This window comes from Eurypyga helias, unplaced genomic scaffold, assembly GCF_000690775.1.
Source record: "Eurypyga helias isolate BGI_N326 unplaced genomic scaffold, ASM69077v1 scaffold39561, whole genome shotgun sequence".
Classification (NCBI taxonomy): Eukaryota; Metazoa; Chordata; class Aves; order Eurypygiformes; family Eurypygidae; genus Eurypyga; species Eurypyga helias.
Genome location: NW_010233468.1, coordinates 290 through 23,748, shown reverse-complemented (window position 1 = coordinate 23,748; position 23,459 = coordinate 290). Strand labels below are relative to the sequence as shown.

General features: G+C 44.9%; 1 protein-coding gene across 1 annotated transcript; it reads left to right on the top strand.

Moving 5' to 3' along the window:
- The first annotated feature begins 3,030 nt into the window (after positions 1-3,030).
- On the top strand, positions 3,031-23,180 carry ELMSAN1 (ELM2 and Myb/SANT-like domain containing 1). Its single transcript, XM_010161742.1, has 11 exons — positions 3,031-4,719; positions 10,297-10,614; positions 11,570-11,915; positions 12,354-12,420; positions 17,712-17,854; positions 18,616-18,719; positions 19,630-19,705; positions 20,877-20,965; positions 22,034-22,183; positions 22,386-22,571; positions 22,977-23,180. Exons 1-11 carry the CDS (start codon positions 3,262-3,264, stop codon positions 23,178-23,180), a joined length of 3,141 nt encoding a protein of 1,046 aa, XP_010160044.1. The 5' UTR covers positions 3,031-3,261.
- The last annotated feature ends 279 nt before the right edge of the window (positions 23,181-23,459 follow it).

Genomic DNA, 23,459 nt, shown 5'->3' with positions numbered 1-23,459 from the left:
GCAAAACAAAAAAAACACCTCCAAAGCTGGTAATTGGCTAGGATGATGATAATGTGAGCTCATCCCTCAACCTCAGGGAGGGAAGCCTGCTTAGTCATAGAGCCAGCAGTGCTCAAGCAGTGAAGCTGCCAAGTGTGAGCTTTCCTGGAGCATAGTCATGCTGCAGCTTGAACATCTATCGCTTCAGCCTGAACTATGGACTATTATTATTAGGATGACCTACAAGATCATTTTCTGCAGTTTTCCTGTATAGAAAGAAATTCTAAAAAGCTAATTTTGTGATGATTTCTTGTACCATCTGCTGCAGGATGCACCAAATCACCTTTTTTTCTTGGTGATATCTTAGTTAGGATTTGTGTATTTTTACATCCCATTGGGAGAGGTGGGATGTTCAGTGAGTGTGTTTTGCTCAGAGTACCTTAAATCTCTTTCCTCCCTGGTAATGTCACTTTCACTTTCCTGGTTTTCACACTTCAGTTGTTCTTCAATCACTACAGTATTCTCGAGGGACAAGGTAACCCCCTTAGGTGGTGTATAATATTTTTTTAAGTCTCCTTTATGGAACACACAAGCGCATATTCCTTTCCCTCCTTTAGGTTATCTCTGAACTTACCTTCTTTGTAAACTCGGCACCTTCGTACTTCTGTTACATCCCTTTCCTAGATAGCTGCAGTTCTAAACTGGTGTGGGTTAAGCTTTGCAATGCTGGTGGCTTCTTAAAAAACAGAGCCCAAAGTCCACGAGTGGAGGTTTGGGGAGCTGCGCTAATGCAATGCTTTCTTTTTGTTAAAAACAAGGACCTTGAAGTGGTGTGTCTGCTTTTGGGCAGTTATCGCTGCGTTCTTCCTCGAAGTGTAATAAAATCTACAGCAGAGCTTCAAAAGGTTGTCTGGCAGGTGTAAATTTGATCTAGTGGTGGAAATGTCTTCCGATACGCAGAAAAACTTGCATTCTTTTTTATCAGAATTAGGTGACTGATCCATACAAAAGCATGCAGAAGCATCAGTGGAAGGAAAACTTGTTACAACGTTGTCTGGTTTGGAGAGGAAAAATAGCTTGTGATGATTTCAGAAAGCTAAGATAGCGTCAGGAAACACTGTTAGTGGTATTACCTTGGGTACTGTGGTTTAGCTGTTAGCTCTGTTCCGTTCGTGCTGCAGAAAGCAAGGGGAGAATAACACTAACGCTCCTGAGAGGCATATAGCAACCTTTCCACCTCTACGTTTTTGCTACCAGGGATCCAGTTTCCTGCTGTAGGATGTTTTTTTCGTCTCCTAATGAAGTTTTGAAATAGGAAAAACTTAGACAAACAAGGATTTCATAAACTACTAGAGGCAGTTTAGAGAGAATTTTCCATCTCACGTGTCCGTAACTTCTCCCAGAGTTATTTTCGTCCTGTTGAGAGAGGACTAGAAAATGAGCCGAGACGTTGTGCTCGGAGGAGGGAGGAACGCCCTGGCTCCGTGATACGGGGTGGCAGAGGTCCATGGTTTGTAGCCAGGGCGAAGGGGGAGGGAGCGTGGGGGGGAACAGCTATGTAACAGCCTGAGGAAGTGAGTCACTTCGCTGTGAAACGCAGGCCCATGGTTCCAGCAGCTCTGGAGCCAAGCTTGGCCTCGGAGGTGGAAGTTGCGTAAATTAATTTAAACTCTTTTGTCTTTTCCTCCTCCTCATGCTCCCAACCCCACCCCGGTATTAAAATCTGCACTGTGGCCATATCCGCTTAGAGGAAGCTCAGGTTGCAGGACTTGAGGGCTGTATGCTCTTTGTTTCATTATTTCTCATTTTAAAGAGGGGTATAAATGAATTGCTGGTCCCATCAGAGGGGGTGTGTGTGTTCGTCTTAACCTGCTTCACTCAAGAGAAACTTGATTTTATAGCTGAAGGGATGCAACAGGAATAGCTGCTTAAGAATTTATTAAAAACTTCCTGAAATATATTGGCAGTGTGATTTGGAGTGGAACAGAGTGCACATTGAAAAGACATAGTAGTGGAGACTTACACGTCATCACTTGAGTGTTAGTAGTTTAAGAATTCAAATTTAGAACTAAACTTGTTATTGAAAGGTTTTAGGTGTCCTAATAGAAATACTAGTGTATGTGTTAACACATTAGACCTTAATCCTGCAAACTAGGCTTTTAAAGCTTAAGTTTGTAAATCAGTTTGGATAGATAAAAGGATAAATTTGTGTGTTTCTGTGGAAGAGGAGGGTAGAATTGTCCTAAGCTGCAGGTTCCTGAAAGGCTTTCTCCTACTGCACTTGCAGCTTTACACTGATGGGTATTTGCTGGTGCCGGGGAGCAGCTGTAACAATCTGCCTGCACCGCTTTTCCAGGAGTGTGAGCCGGGCAGGAGCAGTTGCTTTCAGCTGTTGGAGAAAGCATCGGAGAGGGCAACAGGTCGAGCAGTGCCGTCTTCAGCGCTTGGATGCTTGGTGGGCAGCCCTATTGGAAAGGGACCCTGATGATTAGGGGTGTGTGGGGTGAGGGATGGACTGCTGCCTGATCCCATCCTTCAAAACACCGAATTGAGCATCGTGCTGCGTGTTGGGCTGCAGCCTGCGTGTACGTGTGTGCGTTTTAAACTGCTTTGGGAAATGTGGCCTGACGCGTTGTTTTTCTTTTGGCGAGTCACGAGGGGTGGGTTTTTTTTTTTTTTGTTTTGTGTTTTTTGAGTTGAGATTAAAAGCAGATTATTCTGGCTACAGGAAGACACAGAAGCAGTTGGCCAGATGAGGGGGAGTCTAAGAGAAAAACCTTCAGGATGAGCTTGAGTGATTAGTCAGAGGTCTGTGTGCAGTTGGGGAGTTGCATCATGCAAATACAGTGAGATACTGGTTTTGTAAAATTAACTGGGTTTGTTTTACGTTCTTCTAGCAAGTCAGATCTGTTATTTCTTACACATATTATCCTGATCTTCATTTCCATGGGAAATGGGACAGACATACTTGTTGCCGCTTATCGCGTGAGGGTCTACACGCCAGTTCTGTCTGTTGATGATTCACTGCGTTTGCTTCTCTATTTCAGGACCTGTAACTAAGTGGACCCTACTGACCTCTGAACCACAAAGGGTAAGAGTGAAAAGAAGTGGGAGAAGCACACAAAGAAAGAGGAAGTGGATACACTTTCATCTGGACTTTTTTCCTGCCCTTTATTACTAAAACTGAATGGAAAAGAGAGACTTCCGTGCCTTTCCTCCCCCAGCCTCAAGGATGGGTGGATTGTAAATACGGTGTGTGCAGCTGGGAGAATAGACTGAACCATGAATCTTCAGGCTCAGCAAAAGTCTTCAAGCAAAAGGACTGGGAAACGAATTGCTTATTTTAATGAGCAGGAAATAGCTGTGTCATCAAAAGAACCACAGCAGCAACAGCAGCTCAAGGAAGGACAGTACTATGGTCACGGAGGGAATATACCCGTCTCCCAGACTATGGAGATCTCTCACGCAGGAGGATTAACAAGTGCCCCCAACAATGTTGCTTTGATGAACTCTGTTTACAGTCAAGATAGGGGAGAATCAGTGATGATGTCCCAGAGGGTAACAGCTGTCAAATGGCAGAATTCACTAATGGGAAACCGGTTGCCAGAGAGGGGTGACAGCCACTGGCAGTCTCCACCTTCGATGTGGAACCACAGTATGGTTTTTGGGGGCAACCCAAAAGGACCCCACTCCAATGCTGGTCCCCCTGGCTTCTATGGCCACCCAGATGCCCTTAAAAGAAACCAGGAGAAAGGAGTGTTTGTGTCACAGCTGGACTTGTATGGAGATGCTGTCCAGCAGATGATGTCCCAGAAGGCTCAGCTGGAACAGCAAGCCCTGGTTAGACAGCAAGCTCAAATGAATTCTTTTCATCAGATGCAGAAACAGCAGCAGCAGAATCAAAATCTGCCATTACAGCCTTTCCAGCTTGCATTTGGTCACCAAGGCCAAAAGCAGGGTCTTCCTGAATTGTTACATGTCTTTCAAGAAGCCCCAGCTTCTTCTAGCCCAGCATTTACTGCTCAACAAAAACAGCAGGCTCTTCCCCAGCTACAACTGTTTGAAAATTTCTATCCCCAGCAGCAGCAGCAGGCTGCCACGCAAGCCTACAGTCTGCAGCAGACGACTTCCATCGCACAGCCTCATGTGGCAGCTGCAGCCCCTCAGCATCACATGATGGCACACCAGTTTCAGCAAACAGAGAGGAACCAGGAACTCTTCAAGGCTCTAACAGAGCAGAACCAACAGACTGTGCTACCTCAGACCCAGATTCCCTTTCCAAGAAGGTCACGGAGACTCTCCAAAGAAGGTGCCTTGCTGACACCTGCAGGAGAGGTGTTGGCTTCCAAGCAGGTAGAAGAACAACCCAGCAATTTATTTCTGCATCACTGGCAAACACATCAGCAAGAGGTCCCATTACAGCAGCCGCCCGAATCGCTGGCCCACAACAAAAGTAGCTATTCGCATCCCAAGAGGATGGACCTGGGGCAGAAGGATGTGCTCGTCAACAGTGAGCTGTGCCAGATGGAAACAGAGAGGCCAGCCACAGCCCAGAATGGTAGAGATGAGGAGAAACTGGCAGCAGAGGCTGAAGAAGATGCTCAGAATACCAATGATTTTCAGGGTGTCAGAGGTGGTGTAATCCAGAGTACGCGACGGAGACGGCGTGTTTCTCAAGAAGCCAATTTGCTAACTTTGGCCCAAAAAGCTGTTGAGCTGGCTTCTCTTCAGGATGTAAAGGTGAGGTATACATCCTAACCAGTATAGCATGTTTTGGCCTACAGAACAGGGCTGAAATGAAAGAAGTTTGTGTATGTACGCAGGACAGGATGGTATCTTGATGCAAGAAATGTTGTAGTACAGTGAGGGCAGCTCTGGAGTGGCAGCATGTGAGTAAGTTCAGCCACAGTAATTCGCAGGTGAGGGAGAATAGCAATCTCCTGGTGCAGTGTAACCACCTACGGGCAGTTTTGTTTCGCTAATCACTGGATGTGATTTTAGCCCAGGGCTTCAAAATGTGGATGTTTCAATTTAGGCTTAGAGACAAGTATAAGCAGTTCACTCAGTGACTTTCTACCAATTTAACATTCTCTTCCTCTGATGTTACAAGACTGCTGATTACCTGCCAGTTTTTCAGTTTTAGCACAGTTTAGAAACACTTCAACTGCTATCTGAAAATTATATAGTGCAATTTGCATGTTCAATATTTCCCAAATATTAAAAGCCTGAGGAAGCTTCACTTGCATGAAGAACTGATAACCAGGCATAACAAAGGTCTGTCTGATGAGGTGTCCTGTTTCTGAGAACGACCTGCAGCAAGTGGTTAGAGATTAGTAACCTGAGGACAGAGGCTTCCTGCAGACCTTCTGTAGGGCTTAATGGGGAAGAGATTCCATGTTGGCTAATTAGGTGGTTCACTACTCTTCTCCTTTTGGTGTCCCATCAGTCTAAACTGTACAGTATGTATTCCATATGGCAAGATGACCGGGTTCAAAATTAACCAGCCTAGGGGAGGCAAGTGGTGGGATTTTTGGAGTTGAGTGGTGTTTTCTTGGAGGTTTTCTTTCAGTTGGGGTTTGACTAATCTTGCATTGAGTGCCTCATGAGAAGTAAAGACACACTTTTCTTTGGAAGCTTTGTTGCTAGAGGCTGATGAAATACGGGTGTTGGAGCATGAGCCCAGTCAGACAGCAAAGGGAAGGGAATTTTACTCCCTCTCTTGTTCTCATCATTAATATTTTTCCTGATCTGTCTGTGGCCTTTTTTCTAATCTCTTCCTTAGAGGGATATGCTGTTGAGCGAAAGAACTGAACTAGGAAATAATGAGACAAATACCCACAGCCTACCCCATCTCTTGCACAGCAGACAGCAACCAGCGACTGTTGATGCTGTCTTCAGTCCTTTTTGCTCTAACTCCAGTTGAACAGGCAGATTTGCTCTAAAACCAGTCGTAGTTAGCAGCGTGAGGTATTTGCTCGTACTCTCCCAGGCGTTGCATGGTTATGTTGCAGGAAGGCCGACAGGTCACATTGCAGTCTGATCACCAGCAGAGCGGCCAGAAAAAGCTTAGCATCTAGGACAAGGCCCTGAGAGGCAAAGCAAGAAGTTGGCCGTTTGAAGGCATGGCTGCTTGCAGCTTGGTTCATAATGTAAAGACCAAACAGAGAAATGTTTTGACAGATGCTCTTTTGTTCTTTGCAGTTACGCAGGCAGCTTGTTTGCGTCCCTGATGGCATTAGCAGAAGAACACTTTGTGTTTAGATCTTTTCAGGCTTTCAGGATGAGGTTTTGAATGACATTAAAATTCTTACCTGAGGTTTGATGGATTTTACATCTTTAAGAGGGTTGGATATTGTGTAAGGGAGAAAAAGAAAACATGTTTACAGGAGGAGAGTGGTCTGCTTCTCTTATCAGTGTCTTTGTTATAAACAACCTAGGAGCCTTCTGTAGCATAGGATATGTGAAGAGCATGTAACAAGGCCATAGGGTTAAATCACTGATGAAAGAACATACCTTCATAATTTGAACCAGTTGTTTGAACATTCCAGTGCAGGTGTGAGCACCTTATGTGAAAACAGTATTTTGGACAGCAGTATCTGTCCACATGTAGCATCACGACTAACGCTTTGAACCAGCGCTGCCCATCGTAGTGCGCCTGCTTTTTTAGGGTTGTGCAAGCTTATTGCTGCTTACAAGCTGCTGCAGCAAATCCTGAACTCTTAATTTTATGGTTTCATTTCTCATATGAATGTCACATGCAGAAAGGTGATGTAATTTGTTTTCTTTAATAGTGCAGAAAACTTTTTGCTCAGAGCTTAAATAGTCATCTTAAGGGTGATTGAAGTATTCCTTTATGGAAAGGAGGCAGAGGTTTTAGTCACCTGGCCTTTTTCCCCTGGCACAGGGAAGGGAACCAGCTGCCACATATCAAAGGGGAAAAAAAAAGTTTTATTTGTGGAATGTCAGTTCTGGACTCGCCTCCTTCATGGACAAGCTTCAGTTTGACTGGAGAGAAAAGCTTTACTGTTAGCAGGACGATGCGGAGTGATGTCAGAAAGCACTGTACAGGCACATGTTTCTAAAAGGCTGGTGTGGTTTCTTGTCTCATCACAGCAGTGACCTTGAAACAGTTCTTCAGCTATCACAATTGGGTTTTGTCTGTGAAGTCTACATGTTTTAGCAACCACTTGAGGAATAGGCTGGATGAATGCCAAAATGACTGATGGGTTTCTGTGGGTGTCCTGGAGGACTCGAGATTGCTAGTTCATCCCTCAATACTTATGCAAGAGTATGGAAGTGTTATAGAAGTTATAAAAGTGCAATAAATTACCCTTGCTGGAGTTATCCCCCAGCCCTCCTGCCCCAGATTCTGCAACAGGGGTGCTGCGCTAGCTGAAAATCCCTTCTACAAATGAAGATCCTGTCCCTTGTTCAGTGATTTCTACTTACCTCTGAGCATAATCAGTTGAGGAACTATTTAGGGATCTGGCTTGATTCCAAAATCAGTCATGTTCCCTTTTAGTAAACATTAGGTATGTGTGATCTCTTGTGACCAGAAAAGCTCTGATGTGGACCGGAGCATCTTTAAGGGTATCTCAGTTGTTTAAGTTGCCAGTGGTGCCTTTTCTCTCTCTTTACTGCTGCTCAGGTCTGCTCCTTCCTCTTCTCTCTCAAAGGGGTCATCTCTCCATCATCGAGGAGGAGAGTCCTTTACTGGTTACCTCCCAGTCTTGAAAAGAAAAGGAGCATGGTTAACAGATCATACAGCCAAAGAAATGTGATGTCTTCCGTGTGACTAGTTGTCATGATTTCCTCCTCCTGGTCAGGAAATAAGCTTATGTCTCTTGACCTACAGATATCTGTGTAGCACACAGGAAGCATCTGAGGTTTGTAGATCGGTCAGAATTGGTGCTCGTTCACGTATTCGTGTTGGCGTTACTTGTTTGATTGCTGTTATTCTCTCAGGTACCGAGAAAGTATGCCAGAGTGCTTGTACCAGTAACAGCTACATCAGGAGGTTAAAAAGTAATCTGACTAAAACCAAACTTTTCTTGCCAGTGGTCTAAAGAACATAATACGAACGTGCCGCTCTAACTGGCGGTGCAGAACTATTTACTGTGGGTCTTGCTGCCAGGAGATGACCCCAGACCTATCTCAGATGTTTAACTGGGCTTCGGTAAGAAGGTGATCGCAGCACATGTTTCCCTGGTGAATGGAGGCCCACGTGTAGCAGCAGGAAGCTGTATGTCAGCTGCTGCTTCAGGTATGGGCAGGACTGGTGGAAGTAGGCATCTGCTACCAGTGCATGACCTGTTTATATGTTTAAAAAGGCATCCCTGTTAGTCTCTCCAGAAGCAGTGGGGGGAGACTACAAAAATTTACAAGAGTCCCCTTATTGTCTAGAGGAAGTGGTCCCTAGTGATGTATCTGTCGGCATGATGAAAGCCGTCCAAATCCAAGATTGGTGGTCTGATGCGTAAGTACAGGAGCATATCACCAGCCTGGAGTGAAAGGGGGTTCTCTGAGCTCATGGATTCCTCCTGCAGTGCAACCTGGAGCAGCCAATGCCAACTGTGACTTTTCTGTGGTGTGTTCCATCGTGGCGTGGTGGGGGCAGGTAGCTCTGATCTCTGTGAAGAAGCAGTCAGACTTCTAAACTGCAGTGTCGCTTACGGGATAAACCTTTCCGTGCACACTTAGCCTTACTCTAATAAAAGGTCTTGGATACCTGAATTTTTTAATTAAAAAAAAAATAATTTAAAATCAATTAGGATTGATTTTATTTGCTCAGGCTTGGCAGCTAGTGTTTTTTGAAGGCCTAGTGTTTCAGAGTGGATCTGTTTGGTCTTAAAAGCAACAAAAATTACCAGGACTGTCACTGGGAGGGAGGCCAGAGCACTAACTCCAGGCTGTGACTGATGAATCTTGTGACAATACAGTTGTGCTTCCCTCGATATATATATATATATAGTATCAAAGAGGGACTTCAGTCTAGTGCCCTTCTAGCTATCGTGGGTTGACTCTTTGTGGGCTAGCTGGAGCATGTTCAAGAGAACATGCCATCAGTGAAGCCGGCTTTCTTGATATATGACCACAGTGAAGTGACTGGAGGGGTGTCTGAATCCTTATGACAGAACCTGCTTATGCTGGCTTTTAAATCAGGATTAGGTATTCTTAATGGCACACAACAGATCTGAGAACTTCAGTAAACCTTTGCAAAATTTTGGAAGTCCAGGTTGGCAACCTGTTGTCATACCTGAGAGATAATGTGCCTTAGTTTCTATCCACAAAACCCAGCTGTTGAGGTAGATTCCTCAGTAGATTGTGGCTCTGATAAAGCATGAGTTTGCCTGCCTAATCCTATCCAAAAGTTTCCAAACGGAGCTCTAAGTCAGAAGTTCTGAAGCACCAAAAGGAGCATCTACAGCTTCTACATTGCAGTTCGTTAGAGTTCAATAAGGCCTTTTACCTCTCTGAAGTGAGGTGTCTTTGAGAGTTGTACTTCAGCATCTGGCTTCTGTATGAGCTGGTTAGCTGCTTTTGAACTGAGGGTGGAATGAACCTGTGGATAGTCATTTGAAGGACTAGGAATCGCTGAGCTTAACAGCACCTGAAGCCCTTTGGTGTTACGATATCTGTGTTTATTCAGTACCTCGTCCTCCGTTCCCATCTCCTTGGAGCTCAGTTTTCTAGGGTTGCCATGAGTTAAAGAAAGCAGACACATGTAATACCAGTGCAAGAAGCAACAGCTTGCAGTTATGCCTTGTTGATTCTGCTGAGCAAAAGTCCATAAGGCGCAAGCCTGGTAGACAAGAAACCTCAAAGGCTTCAGTTACAATAAAGAAAGTTACTTCTGTCATATAAATTGGGAAAAAATGCTGCAAAAAGCCAGCTCTGTTTTCTGTAGGAAAGATTTAATTAAGATTATCATGGTTCAGTCTTTTGTGGAACGGAAGTCCAATACTTGGAATGAATAACCTGCAGCTTATGATCATTACTAAAATTGAAGAACCTTTGTTGGAATTTGTGCAGGGCACAACTTGATCTGGAAAATGTCAAACCACAGGTAGTGAAATGATACTTACTGATGTATACAAATGTTTTAGCAGCTGAGATGTCAGGCAGTCCTGAAGTAATTCTAAGACATTTTGATAACTCTTCTGTGAAGTATACTTTTTTCCTCCAGTAACACTGTTCCAAATCCATTTCAGCTTGCAAATTGTGTTGAGAAACTTGATATACACTGAAAGTGAGGTATCAGTTGATTTACTATATAAATACTGCAGAACTTTTAAGGGATCTTATTTTTCTTCTCAGGACCTGGATACTTCGGAAGAGAAGAGTGTGCTGATAGCAGCTCCAGGACCTACACCTCCAAAAAGTGTTGTGGAATTCGCAAGTTCTTCACCAACTCCCAAAAGACCCCGGGAAGACAACAGCCTCGTGCCTCTCATCATTCCTGTGTCTGTGCCAGTGAGAAAAATTGACTTCCAGAACCTTGGAAAGGAAAAGTCTGATGATGGAAAGCTCCAGAGAGGCCAAATAAACGATCGAGCTCCTTGTGAACGCAAGCCGTCTGTGATCGTCACTCGGAGGCGATCTAACCGGAATACTAACATGGAAACCTCAAATCAGGTATGGATAGACTAAGAAACCAAAGCTGAACCAAATCTGTTAGGTTTAATTACATAGTTTTTATTTTTAAGCTTTTTTATTGAAGTAGTTTGATCTCAAGGCTTGAAGTCGGAATGGATGTAGTCTGGGGACTCTGGATTTTTTCATCATGATATTGCCATATATTTGGGCATCACTGGATTTTCATGACCTACAGCTAGTGCTAGTATAGCCAGGCAGCATGCCCCTACTAAACAGTGAGTAAAGCCAGGTGGTCAGTAAAGCTGGAATAAAAAGTCTGTCTGAATAAACAGCGCTTTCTCCATACGTACATAGGTAATAATAAATGGTGAGTAGTGCACATATCTCTGCATATGAATGAAATCCAAAGAACTGAAGTCTCTTACTGAGGTTCTGAAGGTCAGTATTTGAGTGTTCTCTTTAGTGTGCTGCTGTTGAGTGGTGTTTTGGGGTGTTCTGTTGTTTGGTTTTTTTTTTTGTCTCTCCTATTCCCAGTTTAACAGAATGCTCAGATACCAGAGAAAAAGTGACATTTAAGGAGGTTTCTCTGCATTTAAATGCCTGGCCATCTAAGACCGTATCATTGCATTGTCTTCTGTTCTCTTACCGCTCTGTGGTGTCACCCTGTATCTGTACCAGGGTTCTGCTATACTTTTATGTTCTCCTTTAAAGCCACCATGAGGTCATTATCTTTCCAGCCAGTGGTTGTATGGGACATGTGTGTAGTTCTTGTAAAGCAGAACTTCATAAGCTAGTGTTGCTACCTGGTAGTTCCTCTGTCCGTTCCATTCCCCATCATCATCTTCTATCTTTCCCTCATGCTGATTGTTGAGACACCCTCCAACTGCCCTATGCAGATTTTGAGCTGCCGAGAGAGACTGTTGTCGTCTCGCTGAAGTATTTCAAATGACTTGAGGTTTGAAAATGAAATTCTATATCATTTTTTTCCTAATAGCACGAAGATGCTGTTCCAAAGGATGAAGCAGAGGGCTTTGCCCGGAAACCAAAGCAGCGGCCAAGACCTGAGCCACTCTTCATACCACCCAAAGCTGGCACCTTTATTGCACCACCTGTTTATTCTAACATTACCCCGTATCAGAGCCACTTGCGGTCACCTGTCCGTCTGGCAGATCACCCTTCAGACAGGAACTTTGAGCTACCTCCTTACACTCCTCCGCCAATTCTTAGTCCAGTGAGAGAAGGATCTGGGCTGTATTTTAACGCTATCCTCTCTTCGGGTGGTCTTTCGGTTCCACCTCCCATGACTCCTAAAAGTGCTCACAGAACTCTGCTTAGATCAAGTAAGTTCCACTTTTTCCTTTCTTTCTTGGCTAATTTGTGATTAGGAACTGTGGAAGATGATGACTTCAGGAGGTGCGCTTATGTGGAACGGGCTCCTTCGGGATAGCCTGGGGAGGGAAGTGCTGCTTCCAGCTGGGCAGCATTAAGGTGCGTTCACAAGCAGTCTGAGTGATCTGCAACACCCTCTGCTGACATGCTCGGGAATGGGTCGGTCAGTTCCTTCTCTTGGAACAGATCTTGAACTGAGAGGACAGCAAATAGTTATTACTGAGATGCAGATGGTGACTGGAAGGTAGGTTCTTGGTAATCTTGAACTCCTTTAGCATGTGGGTACCTTTTTGAGAAAGGGATAGCTCTGACAGATTTACAAGCTGTGTGAAGAATATATCTCAAATGTAGAGATGGGCTGTCTGAGCAGTTCTTTCTTTTCTTTGCAGATAGTTCAGAAGTTACCCCTCCTGTTCTTACGGTAGTGGGGGAAGCCACCCCGGTCAGCATTGAACCGTAAGTACCCAAGTAGACTCTCAGCCTGGTGGTAAATGTACTGCTTTTCTTCTGCCTAAACCTTCAGGCTGCTCCCTGTACAGTTGATGTATCTTTTGGAAACGTCAAACCTATTCCTATTAGTGACTCAAAATATAGATCGTCTTTATTTAAAAATCAATCCATACAGTAAACAGTATGTTTGGGCAAATGCTCCTTGTAAATCTGGTAATGTTTATGGCTTTCTGTTAACTGCACATCTGTCTCTGGGCTGAAATACTGCAGGTTAGCTAAAGGTGAATCTGTCCTGTTTTGTTGTATACAAACACTTCTTTGTATGCCACGTGTTTGAGAGTGGGGAAATAATGCTCCTTTGGAGGAAGGCCCAAACGTAGTATGGAATAACATAGTTGGCTCTCATGTGGACTGGTCAGGGTGCAGGTTATCCCCGCGGTGTGTATTAGCTGTAGCGCAACTGTGAGCATGCCTTTGCTCCCTCCTGGGCTGGCTTAGCCTGGAAGCACTACAGCCACTCGTATACAGGGCGCGTGGCCTGAGATAATAAGCCTCATTAGTCTCTTTTTGCTGGCTGTGTGCTGGGAAAGCTCAGACAAATGGGGACCCAGCAGCACTAGGGAACACAGTTTGGAGATAAGAAGCTGGAGCGATGAGATTAGGCTTGGTGCCAGTCCCGCTAAACCTGAGCCAAGTAGCAAAAGTGTCTGCACAACCCTTGCAAACCCTCTGGGGGTGTTATCAGCTCGAGCTCAGTGCTATAGAACTACAGCAAGGGAGTTCCAGTTCATTATTATACCTAGGTTAATGAACTCTTGCAAAATCTAAACATGGAGATGCATGGCATGGGAACACCCATACGGCATAAAAACACCCACATGGCTCTGCATTGCTGACTCGGTGCAGTCAGCAATCTGCTCTGACTGCAGCGCATCCTGTGTCATTGGGGATATTTAACTCTTCCCAAATAAATACTGGGCTGCTTTTGCTTTTTCTTCCAAAAGGGCTTATATTTTAAAAGTTTAACTGGAGCGTTTGATGTTGTCTTCCCCCCCACCCCGCCCCTTTCCATCCTGCCTTCCTGTTTGAAGCTGAGTTTTCTGCACTTCTGGCAGCAGGCTGTTCTGGGCAAATGTTGCAGTTGTGAACAAACCCAGATTATTCTTGTCAGCTTTGCAAATCCCTTCCAGGCTGAGCCCATTCATAGAAATAAGAACATTTGGTATTTTTTAAATCTGTTTTGAAATGGCTTAGTTAATTTTCTTGGTGTTGTTTCATTTCACACCAATCCAGAGGAATTTCTTCTTGAACAGATACTTTTTTGTTTCCTCCCAGGTCTAGATCTTTGACCTTTCTGTCATGCATTTGTTTTTGGCTGCTGTGCCTGTTGGTTTAAATTGCTGAAGTTCCTGACATAGTTAGCTGCAATTTTAGACGTGTGTGAAAATTTTCAAATTTGTTCCTGGAAATTTCAACTGCAAGTTCATTTCCTGTTGCCAAATGGGAGTTGTGTGCAGAGAGTTGACTTATCTTCGGTCGTACTGAACAGATGCTCTTAGAATCACAGCATGGTTTGGGTTGGAAGAGACCTTAAAGACCATCTAGTTCCACCCCCCCTGCCATGGGCAGGGACACCTTCCACTAGACCAGGTTGCTCAAAGACCAAATTGCTCGACCTCTGTGCAGGTAGATAGCTTTAAATTTTAACCAAGATAAATTACACTGGTGTCATTCTGTGTTGTCAAAGTAATCAGATTACTGCTCTGAAGCTAGTTTGTGCAGCACTGCTGTGGTCAGTTATGTAGACATATCTTCTACAAAGGAAATATGGCCGGAAGCATGTTTGTTTTAAGAAAAAAAGATGTTTAATTTGATTTGTAGTCTTGACTCTGGCAGAAGTTGGCTATAACTTGTGATCACCCGATACTGTGTTCTTAATTGCTTGTGCTTTGCCAGCCCTTCTGCTAATGCTTCTCAGAAGGTCATTTCATTGCAGAGATTAGGAATAGGAACTGTGATAATGAAGCTTAATTCTTCTGTTTGTGAAGTAGTACAATAGGCAGCTGGTGTCACAGGTCGCTGTGTCCTACTGGTGGTGTAGTTCAGTAGCTTTAAAGTCTTTGAAGTCACCCCTCAGCTAGCCAGTGTCCAGTGTAGCTGTGGTGTATCAGCTGTGAATTCTTCCCAGTTCGGGATATTCCCACACACAGCTGTGTACTGGGGCATCCCAGGAGCACCGTTGGTTCTTACAGGCAGGAGCTTCTGCTGTACTGAAATTTAGGCTTCATCAGGAAAGGAATCATGGAATGATGTAGTTTGACTGGACCTCTAGAGCTCATCTGGTCCAAGCCCTTCCTCAGAGCAGCCAAATTAGATCAGGTTACTCACGTCAACTCTTGCTGCGGGAATCTTGTTGTTTTATTTAGACATTGCAGATACAAGGTCTAATTCTTAGGCTTTTTTAGCCTGGAGATGCCATATTCTACGTTGAGTTTAGATCAAAAATAACTTTTGATAGCCCTTCAAGTCCATATTCCTTCTCTCCAGCTTTTCCCTCTCGCTAGAGGAGCCTATGTGTCTTGGGACACACAATCTCCCGAATTTCCCAATGCAGTAACATCTCTTTATCTGTTTCCAGTTCACAGCAAAGTGTCAGTTTCTGTCGGTCATCCCTTCCACAGTGGATCAGAATCCATTACTCTTGCCTCCACTGTGGAAGTGCATGCCATAAGAACAAGCAAGACTAATCACAGTGAGCAGAAGGCTCCACGTGCATGTTCAGCGGTCCATCACAGTGTGCTCAAAGGGAAATTTGTCAGGGTGTTTGTTTTGCTTTGGTTTTCAGCAAGGTCTTCTCAGGCTTGCATGAAATAGCTTCCTTTTTATTTTTGATCTGAACTGTGCTGTTTCTGTCCAAGGCAATCAAAACAGGTGAAGGAAAAATGGTAAACTCCATAGTGTTACAGTTTTAATAGACTTTTGTACCTTGAAAATACTCAAAACCAGACATTGAGGTTTTCTTGGGGTTCTTCATTCTCCATGCAGGCTCCACTTCTAGTGTGCATTTGAAGTGGAATTACATTTGAGATGCAGATCCTGAAATGGGTCCAGCCAGGGACATCAGAGAGGGGGCATTTTCAACTGCGCTGCTTCCCCCCAGCCGTGGTGTCATGTCCCTGTCGCTTTACCTTCGACAGGTGTTGGAGATGGTGGTTTGGGGAAAATGACAGATAGGGTATGGCAGCCTGTCTGAAACTTTCTGCTTCATCTGTCACACTGGATGTCATCTCATTGTCACCTCCTGGAAGGAAGTTAAAATCAGTTTGTGCCTCTGGCAGATCCTGCTTGTCCAAGTAGGAATCCCACTCCATCAATGTCAAGCTGCTGCTGAAGGGGTGGATGAAGTCGTAACAAGTGTGTGGGGTAGTTACCTTGTGCATCTCTTCGTTTATGCACATGAACTGTAAATCATTCCTCTCAAGTGTGAGTAGATCTGAGTGTGCTGTAGATGCAAAAGAAGTAGTTTGTATCATCTCTCTTACGTGGGTTAGAAGGCAGCCATTTGTCTTGTATGCTGGCTCTCCCAACCCATGACATCTCAGGATGCAGATGCTTACTGACAGTAGCGAAAAGATATATTAGTCAGGAAAAAGGGAAAGGTGTTTCCTTCTTCCCCTGGCACAACAGAAAATGGTACCTTCTTCCCTCCCTTGGAAACCAGTCTTCTAGGACTTTAGAACATCCTATTGGAACGCTTGCTACTATCTCCCTGGATTTTTGTCTGGGTTACACGTGTTGTTTCAAGGCTTTCCCCGCACCTTTTCCAGACTCTTGCTTTCGTCGTAGACATGCGTGTGTCGTTTAAGAACAGCAGAGGACCAGAGGAGTCTGGAGGATGGCATTTCTCAGATGATGTTGTTACTGTTCCTTATTCTACGTGATCATGTTTTTTTCTCTGCTAATTGTGTTTCCCCTCATGCTGGGGATGGGGAACAACACCAAGAGTTGAGAATTATCACAGGCCTTGCCCTGGGCAGGGAGTTTTACCTTTTTTTCTAATGAAGCAACTCCAGAGCTGAATCATCTTGTGGGCACTGCCTCATCTACTCGCTCAAAAAAAGAGCTTATTTCTCCATCCTTTACTATTTCAGGAGCTACTGGTGTGGTGCTGGGTGACTGACATCTGAAAGAGGATCATTTTTATAGTAAGCATAGGTATCGTTTCAGAACAGGAGATTTGCTTTATATTCTAAGTGGGCTGGGCAGCGGTTGTTCTCAAATATCTTGGTTTTCTGATACCTTGGTTTTCCAAAGAGTCTTATATCCAGGCTAAGCTGGCAGATTTTTTTGCCTTCTCCTCTGGACCTCTGAATTGCATGTGTAGTTGTTACATTACTTAGAAAGTTGTCCTTGGACTTCCCCAGTATGTTTTTGGCTGAGTTTGTGTAGCTGTGGCGCTCTGCCTGTGTTTTGCCACTGGATGAGAGATGTAGAGCGATGACAGAGGACGCCCATGCTGTTGCTGCTTGCTGTGCTGTTGGTGTAGAGCCTCCACGTGCACCAAGTGGTGTTTGCTAGTCCAGAGTAGAATCTCTGTGGGTGGTCGCTTGACTTACAGCAAATGTAGTGCTCAAGTGGATTGCGTCTTGTGAAAAATCTGTCTGCTAATTCAGAGCCTGAAAGTAGGAGATGGTTGCTAAAAGAACGGGATTTGGTTTTGATACAGAAGGAGCAATACAGCTTTCGATGGGCTGTATTGTTGGTTTCAGTTGTTAGAAATAGTTTCTGGAAGATACTGGCTCGTGAGAAGATACAGGACCAAACTTTGAGATTGATCCTGCTTTGAGTGGGGAGTTGGATCAGTCTTCAGAAGTCCTTTTCAACCTAAATGATCCTACGATTCGGTAGTTACGGTTGGCAGAATGTTTATGCTAAAACAGGCTCACCTGCCTTGAGCATGAGGAGCAGGCTTGGCGCAGGAGAAGTCCATCTGACAGCCCCTCAAAAAGTGGCGATTATTGAAAGCTAATGACTGTTCTTTGAGCTGTTATTAGGGGATCCTAATTTAAATGCAATTTCAACCACTGTTGATAAGACAGTGGAAACTGGTAAGGGATGTAAAAGCTCTCACCTTTGAGTCATACTTAGGGTGTTATCTACAACACCCAAAAGCTGTTCATGCTCATGCAAGAGCCTGCTGCGCTTCAGATTGTTCATAATTAGCTCTTTCAGCAGAGATGGAGACATTCTGGATGTTGTGAAGGGGGCCTGACGGTTACTTGTTACCTCTTCTGCAGGCGAATAAATGTAGGAACTCGCTTTCAAGCAGAGATCCCATCACTCCAAGACAGATCACTGGCAGCAGCTGATGAACATAAAGCAGAGCTGGTGTGGCAGCCCTGGGGTGACCTGGAAACCAACAGAGTCACCCAAGAGAACGGTAAGAACGTGACAGGCTGGTAAATAGGACTGAATTGTCACGGTTGTTGTAGGGGTGCCCGTGTATCTGGAGTAGGCATAATGTAAAATCTCTGAGCTGCCAATCAAGTGACTGGGGGTGGGGTGGGTGGTGTTGTTAGGGTTGATTTTTTTTTTTTTTTTTTTTAATTGAGATAAAACGGGACCGTTTATTACTGGTCAGGCAAAGAGCGGCCTTCTGCTCAGTGAAGCTTCCTTTCCTTCATTAATGTTTGAACGCCACAAGCACTCAACTTTGGTATTTTCAAGGGATGTTCTAGACGTAATAGTGTGTTGAAAAAATCAAGTTGTAGACGGAAGTCAGGAGGAGGAATCAGGAGTCGTGGCAGCTGGTAGCAGGCTTGGGGAGCCATCTGCTGTTGGTGCATGTGGGTTGTGGCATGTATAAATCCTGAAGGGAAGAGGAAGTGGGCAGGCTTGGGAGAAATCCTTCTGGTGACAGAGAAGACAGGGTATTGTGAAATGGAAATTCACAGTATAAGGGGAGCATTCAGGAAGTCTCTTGAGGTGAAGGGAGATGGGAGGGCATAATAGAAGGGAGATTTGCAAGAAACTCCATGTCTGCATAGTGATAAATTCTCAAGGATGTGCAACTTCTCTTGAGAGTTTTACTTTGTTATGTCTAGCCCTGCTTTAAAAGACCTAATTCATGATGGCTAACCCTGTAGGAAAGTCCATTTTAATCTTCTTATCTGCATTTTTTTGGTACCTCCGTGGCAACAGTGGAAAACCTGCTAGCTGCTGCCTGTTCAAGCATTTTTCCTGGGGCTGGAACCAACCAGGAGCTGGCGCTGCATTTCTTACATGAAGCAAAGGGAAGCATTCTGGTGAGTCTTCCCAGCTTTTCACCTTGATGTGGTTAAAGACGTTAGTGAAGGCCAGGTAGACTGTCAGTTGGTGAGAGGAGAGCCTTGCGAACTCCTGTGCACCTGGCTCCTGCTGTTCAGTGTCCCTTGGACGTCCCTGGAGTGGGTGCTGCTGGATGTACAGTGCTGTGTTCGCTTACTATCTCGCCTGTTTCCAAACCTGCATTGGAGAAGGGAACAAAGAAGAAGCAGTTTTTGTGTGTGAGTGTGTTAGGTTTCTGCTGGGTAAGTCCCCCGACCCAGCCCACCGTTGTGACTGCTGTGGCTGGCAGTAGGCAGGCGCGGGGCTGCCCCTGGCAGCAGGAGCTGACTGTTGCCGTGGTTTAAACTGCTAATGGAAGCGTGACTCAAACTGGGAGCGCTTTCAAAGTCAAACTGCAAAGTAAAAAGCAGCTTGAGGGGGTGGGGTTTTGCGTGTGGCATCTTTCAATCACGTGACTGCTCTGTTTTATTTTGAAATACTGCTTAGTTAAGCGAGATACGATCACGATGGCTTGGATGGTGAAGAGCGGCATCATTCAGGGCAGCGGTTTTGGGTGCAAGTGTGCAACTTGTGCCGTCAGTAAGTGAGAGGAAACGTCTGCGTGGTCTCTGTCCGTGGAATTAATGCTCTGCCAGTACTGTGGTGGTTGTGTGGAAAGTGTCAGGTCGCAGGGATGCGAAGAGGTGCCAAGGGCTTCCCACTTGCCTGTGGTACCCAAGGCTCAGTGGATAGTCAAGAACCTGATTTTTAAAGTTGTCCCAAATGTTAAACTGCGCTGTGGTTCTTTTCAGTTAGCTTGCCAGAAAGGAGAGGATTAACAACTGGCTGATCCTTGTTGTAAATACCCCAAACATTGAACTAATTCCATTTTATTTGTGTTTCTCTTAGGGAGCTCTGACCAAGCTGCTGTTGAAGAGGCCGGTGTGGTCGCCTACTCACCCTTTGGCAGATTATCACTACACAGGTGTGCTAACCAGAGTAACTCTGTGGTGCCTGTTTAAAGGGCTCTTTATCCTTTTCTGCTCTTTCGGAGAACCCTGTAACCTTACAGTAAGAGTCAAAGATCACTCCTCTCTGGTAAATCACATGATGGCTTGCCAGGAACTTTACCTGTACAAATTATGACACTTAAATGTAAGAAACACTGCACCTCTCAGAACATGTCCATGTGTGTATTTGCATGTGTGTGTGTTCTGATTTCTTCTAAGGGGCAAAGGGAATGCAGTCCCTTGCACTGAGCCACAGAGAATGCAGAAAGATAGCTCGTATGTACAAGAAGGGCCGTGGTAGCTTCAGAACCACGGTCTCTTTGGCGTAAATTTCCAGGGTGGAGTTAAGAAGGGGTTTTATGGGAAGAGTTTTCAAGCTTGCTGAAGAAAGCTCAGCTTCAGTCAGTGTTTCTACAAAATTTAAATGCTGTAAACTGCTTTTCTAGTCTTGCACCTAGTTAGAAATTTGTCAGCTCTACGACTAAACTGGGACACGTAGAATGACCCTACCCACCTGGTGGACCTGATGTAAGGTAGTAGAGAGACGCCCAATAGCTGGTGCCACGAAGCATAGAAATTATATTTCTTCATTATTACATGTTCCTGCTATAATGGTTGGGAATTATTACTTGAGTAAAGGCAGGGGGAGATTCCAAAATGTGTTTACTACTAGAGGCAAGGGTGCTAGGGTAGTAGGAGTACTTGAGATGTAATACATCTTCAAGTATTTGAGGTGTAATAAATCTTCAAGTACAGTGGATTGCTGCTGGAAGAAGATCCTGTTCTCCTGCCCCACCATTTCTCTTGTATAAAATCTACTGACTGGGCCACCAAGAAGTGCATCTCTTCTCCTTGCTGTTTTGTTGGAAAACATCTGTTCACCTAACTGACTGTTTTTTGCAAGCTGAGCTGGGGTTAACTGGTGGGGATGGGTGCTAGATGTAACACCAGGGACATGAGGAGAGGAGGCCTGAAGTGGAGCAGTAAGGGAGGGCTTGACAGCAGCCTGCAGTTACACTGGATCAGGTGTGAGGAGAGACTGCATCCTTGCCTGGGTGCGTGAGCCTTATTTAAGGCAGACATGAAGGGTGAACTTCTGAGAGTACAAGGGCTTTGGTTAAAACTTTTTTTTTTTTCCCCCTACAGGATCAGACAAGTGGAAAGTTGCTGAAAAAAAACTTTTCAACAAAGGCATTGCAATCTACAAGAAAGACTTCTTTTTGGTCCAAAAGTTGGTAAGTTCCTTTTTAATGTCAGCAATGATACATTCTTACATCTTTGTTGAGCATTTAACACAGGGACTTCAATCTTGATTTTTCTGAAACCTCAGTTCCGAGAAACTTTCTCATCCAGCAGAGCATAAAATCTCCCTGGATGGCTAGAACAATGGTGCTTGGGTTGCTGTTGTTGTTTACTTAACCCTCGTACTTACTGCGTGACTTCCGTGAGCCCACGCTGAAGATACCACTTCTACAGGGCGTATTTGTAGAGTGCTGGTAGTGTTCCAGTACGGCTTAAATGGCTTGCTTGTAAAGCTGCATGGAAACGCATCCTTGCTGCTGATGGAAAGAGCCAAAGAAGGGCATGTGAATCCTTCAGGATCTCTTCCTAGTTTTCTGTGACGGTGATGGTAAAAAAGATCATTCCCACTGTTTTCATGAGGTACAACGCTTCACTGGGGGGAAATCACTGAAGGAGAGTGCAAAACCAGGAGCTGCCCACGTATTTCCCGAGTAAATTCCCAAAAAGCATTTTAAGTTGCAAAAGCCCAGAAGCTAAGAATATATTCCAATCCTTCCAGAAAAATCACTGATAGGGAATGCGTAGGCAGTCCCAGGTCTGTACTGGTAATTGTCTACCGCCATGTGGGCATGAAATGCATGTGGCCAAACTGGGGAAGGGCTGCAAACCTTCCTTTCCATTTTTGGATCGGTATTCCGTCTGGTCTGGTCTCCTCTGAAGCGCTGCTGGAAGATAAAGCTTCCCCATAAAACTGAAAGGCTGCTCTCAAGCCTGGCAGCTCAGTTGGAACATTTTCGGAGGCTCAGAGCTGCGTTAAGTTTACAAAGTGCTGGGCTCTGCCACCTTTACGTTGTCCAGCTTTTCTTTGGGAAGCTGGTCCTGTAGTTCTCGGAGAGTAACAGTGGCTGTAGGGGATGGGACACGGGAAAGGCTTTAGCAGCAGTTGTGGTGGAACAGAGACTACTGAGGGAAGTACAGTACACAGGGTATTTATTGCACCCTTAGTAATTATTTATAAGCCTTCCTAAAAATCATGTAATTTTATGTTTTTTGAACACCAGATAAAAACCAAAACAGTGGCTCAGTGTGTGGAGTTCTACTACACGTACAAGAAACAGGTGAAAATTGGTCGGAATGGGACCTTAATCTTTGGGGACATTGATGTTGCTAATGAAAAATCTATGAAAGACGAAGCTGAAGTTGACATCAAGGTAATTTCCTACGTGTCTCTCGCCTCTTTCGGGCTGTGCTGTGAGGTCTGATTTTGTGTGTTTTCTCCTTTGCTGCTAAAATCAAAGGCAGAAACAATCTGCCTGGTGTGGAGGAGTCCAGACTCACAAACTTGTCCTGTGTCACCTAATGACATTTACATACAGACACCAAAATTAACAGTTCCTTTGTCTTCTGGTGAAGAGTTCCCATAGGTTTGCACGTGTTCTTCCTCCCAGAAGGGACCTTTACAGTGAAGAACAGGGGCAAGAGGAGGAGGAGGAGGAGGAGGAAGAGGAGGAAGAAGAGGAGTCAGAGGAAGGGTTGGATAACAGAAAGAGGAGCGCAGTCCCCCTCAAAGATGAACAGACACTACAAGATGGTGTAACTGTAAGTGCCGCATCGTGCATGTTGTGCTTTCTGTGCCACCTTCTCTCTGCCACTAGTTTAGGAAACACCAGGTGGACAGTTCCAGGTGTAAAAAGTTCCCACCTGTAACTTCTCACAGAGCAAGAGACAGGGCTGAGGTACCTTAGAGTATACTGGCAACCAGACTGAGTGCTCTGGTGGGAGAACTGGGATGAGTAAGGCGGGGGGGGGGAAAAAACCCAATATAATTCTTGGTGGTTGGTGCACACACAGACCACGGTGAGAAGTGTCCTGAGAATCTCAAGACTTTCTCGTTAAACAAGACTTTGGCCTGGAAGAAATGAAGCACAGGAGCTCAGCCGCTGTTTTCCTCCTGATGGTGGGTTTACATACCAGTCTGCCTTCCCTGTTCCCTTCTCTCCAAAGGCCAGTGATGCCAGTATGAGGAGCCAAGAGGCAACTGGTGCAGGCAGAATTGGGAGGAAGCCAAGGGAGACATCAGCGAGGCCTCGAAAGCCCATTACATCTCCAGTGCAGAGGAGGAGGCGGAAACAGAAGATAAAATCAGATGCTCCCAGTAAAACTCAGAACACAGAAAACACGTTTCCGTGTAAAAAGTGTGGCAGGTAAGAGCAACTCGGCTCCCAGTAGCAGGGCATCTCCTGTGGAAGCTTACTGGGAAATGAGCTTTCCTTCTCTCTGTTTAGGCCAGAGACACTGGCAATAATTTTAATTACCCCACTAATACTCGCAGATAAGTGATTTTTACATACGTTGATACTAAGATACTACTACATGGATAATTACCTGCTGCTGACTGGTTTTCCTCTAAATGGAAGCTGTGTGCAGTATTTGGTGTAAAGCTGTGCTTTCCAGCAGCGGTTGCATTGCCCTTCTGTGACACCCGCA

Bases quoted from the DNA above. Each gene is read 5' to 3' on its own strand.
- ELMSAN1 (XM_010161742.1), top strand. From the start codon at position 3,262: ATGAATCTTCAGGCTCAGCAAAAGTCTTCAAGCAAAAGGACTGGGAAA. The intron at 11,916-12,353 runs GTAAGTTCCACT...TTTTCTTTGCAG, and splicing joins CAGAACTCTGCTTAGATCAA to ATAGTTCAGAAGTTACCCCT. The intron at 20,966-22,033 runs GTAAGTTCCTTT...TTTGAACACCAG, and splicing joins TCTTTTTGGTCCAAAAGTTG to ATAAAAACCAAAACAGTGGC.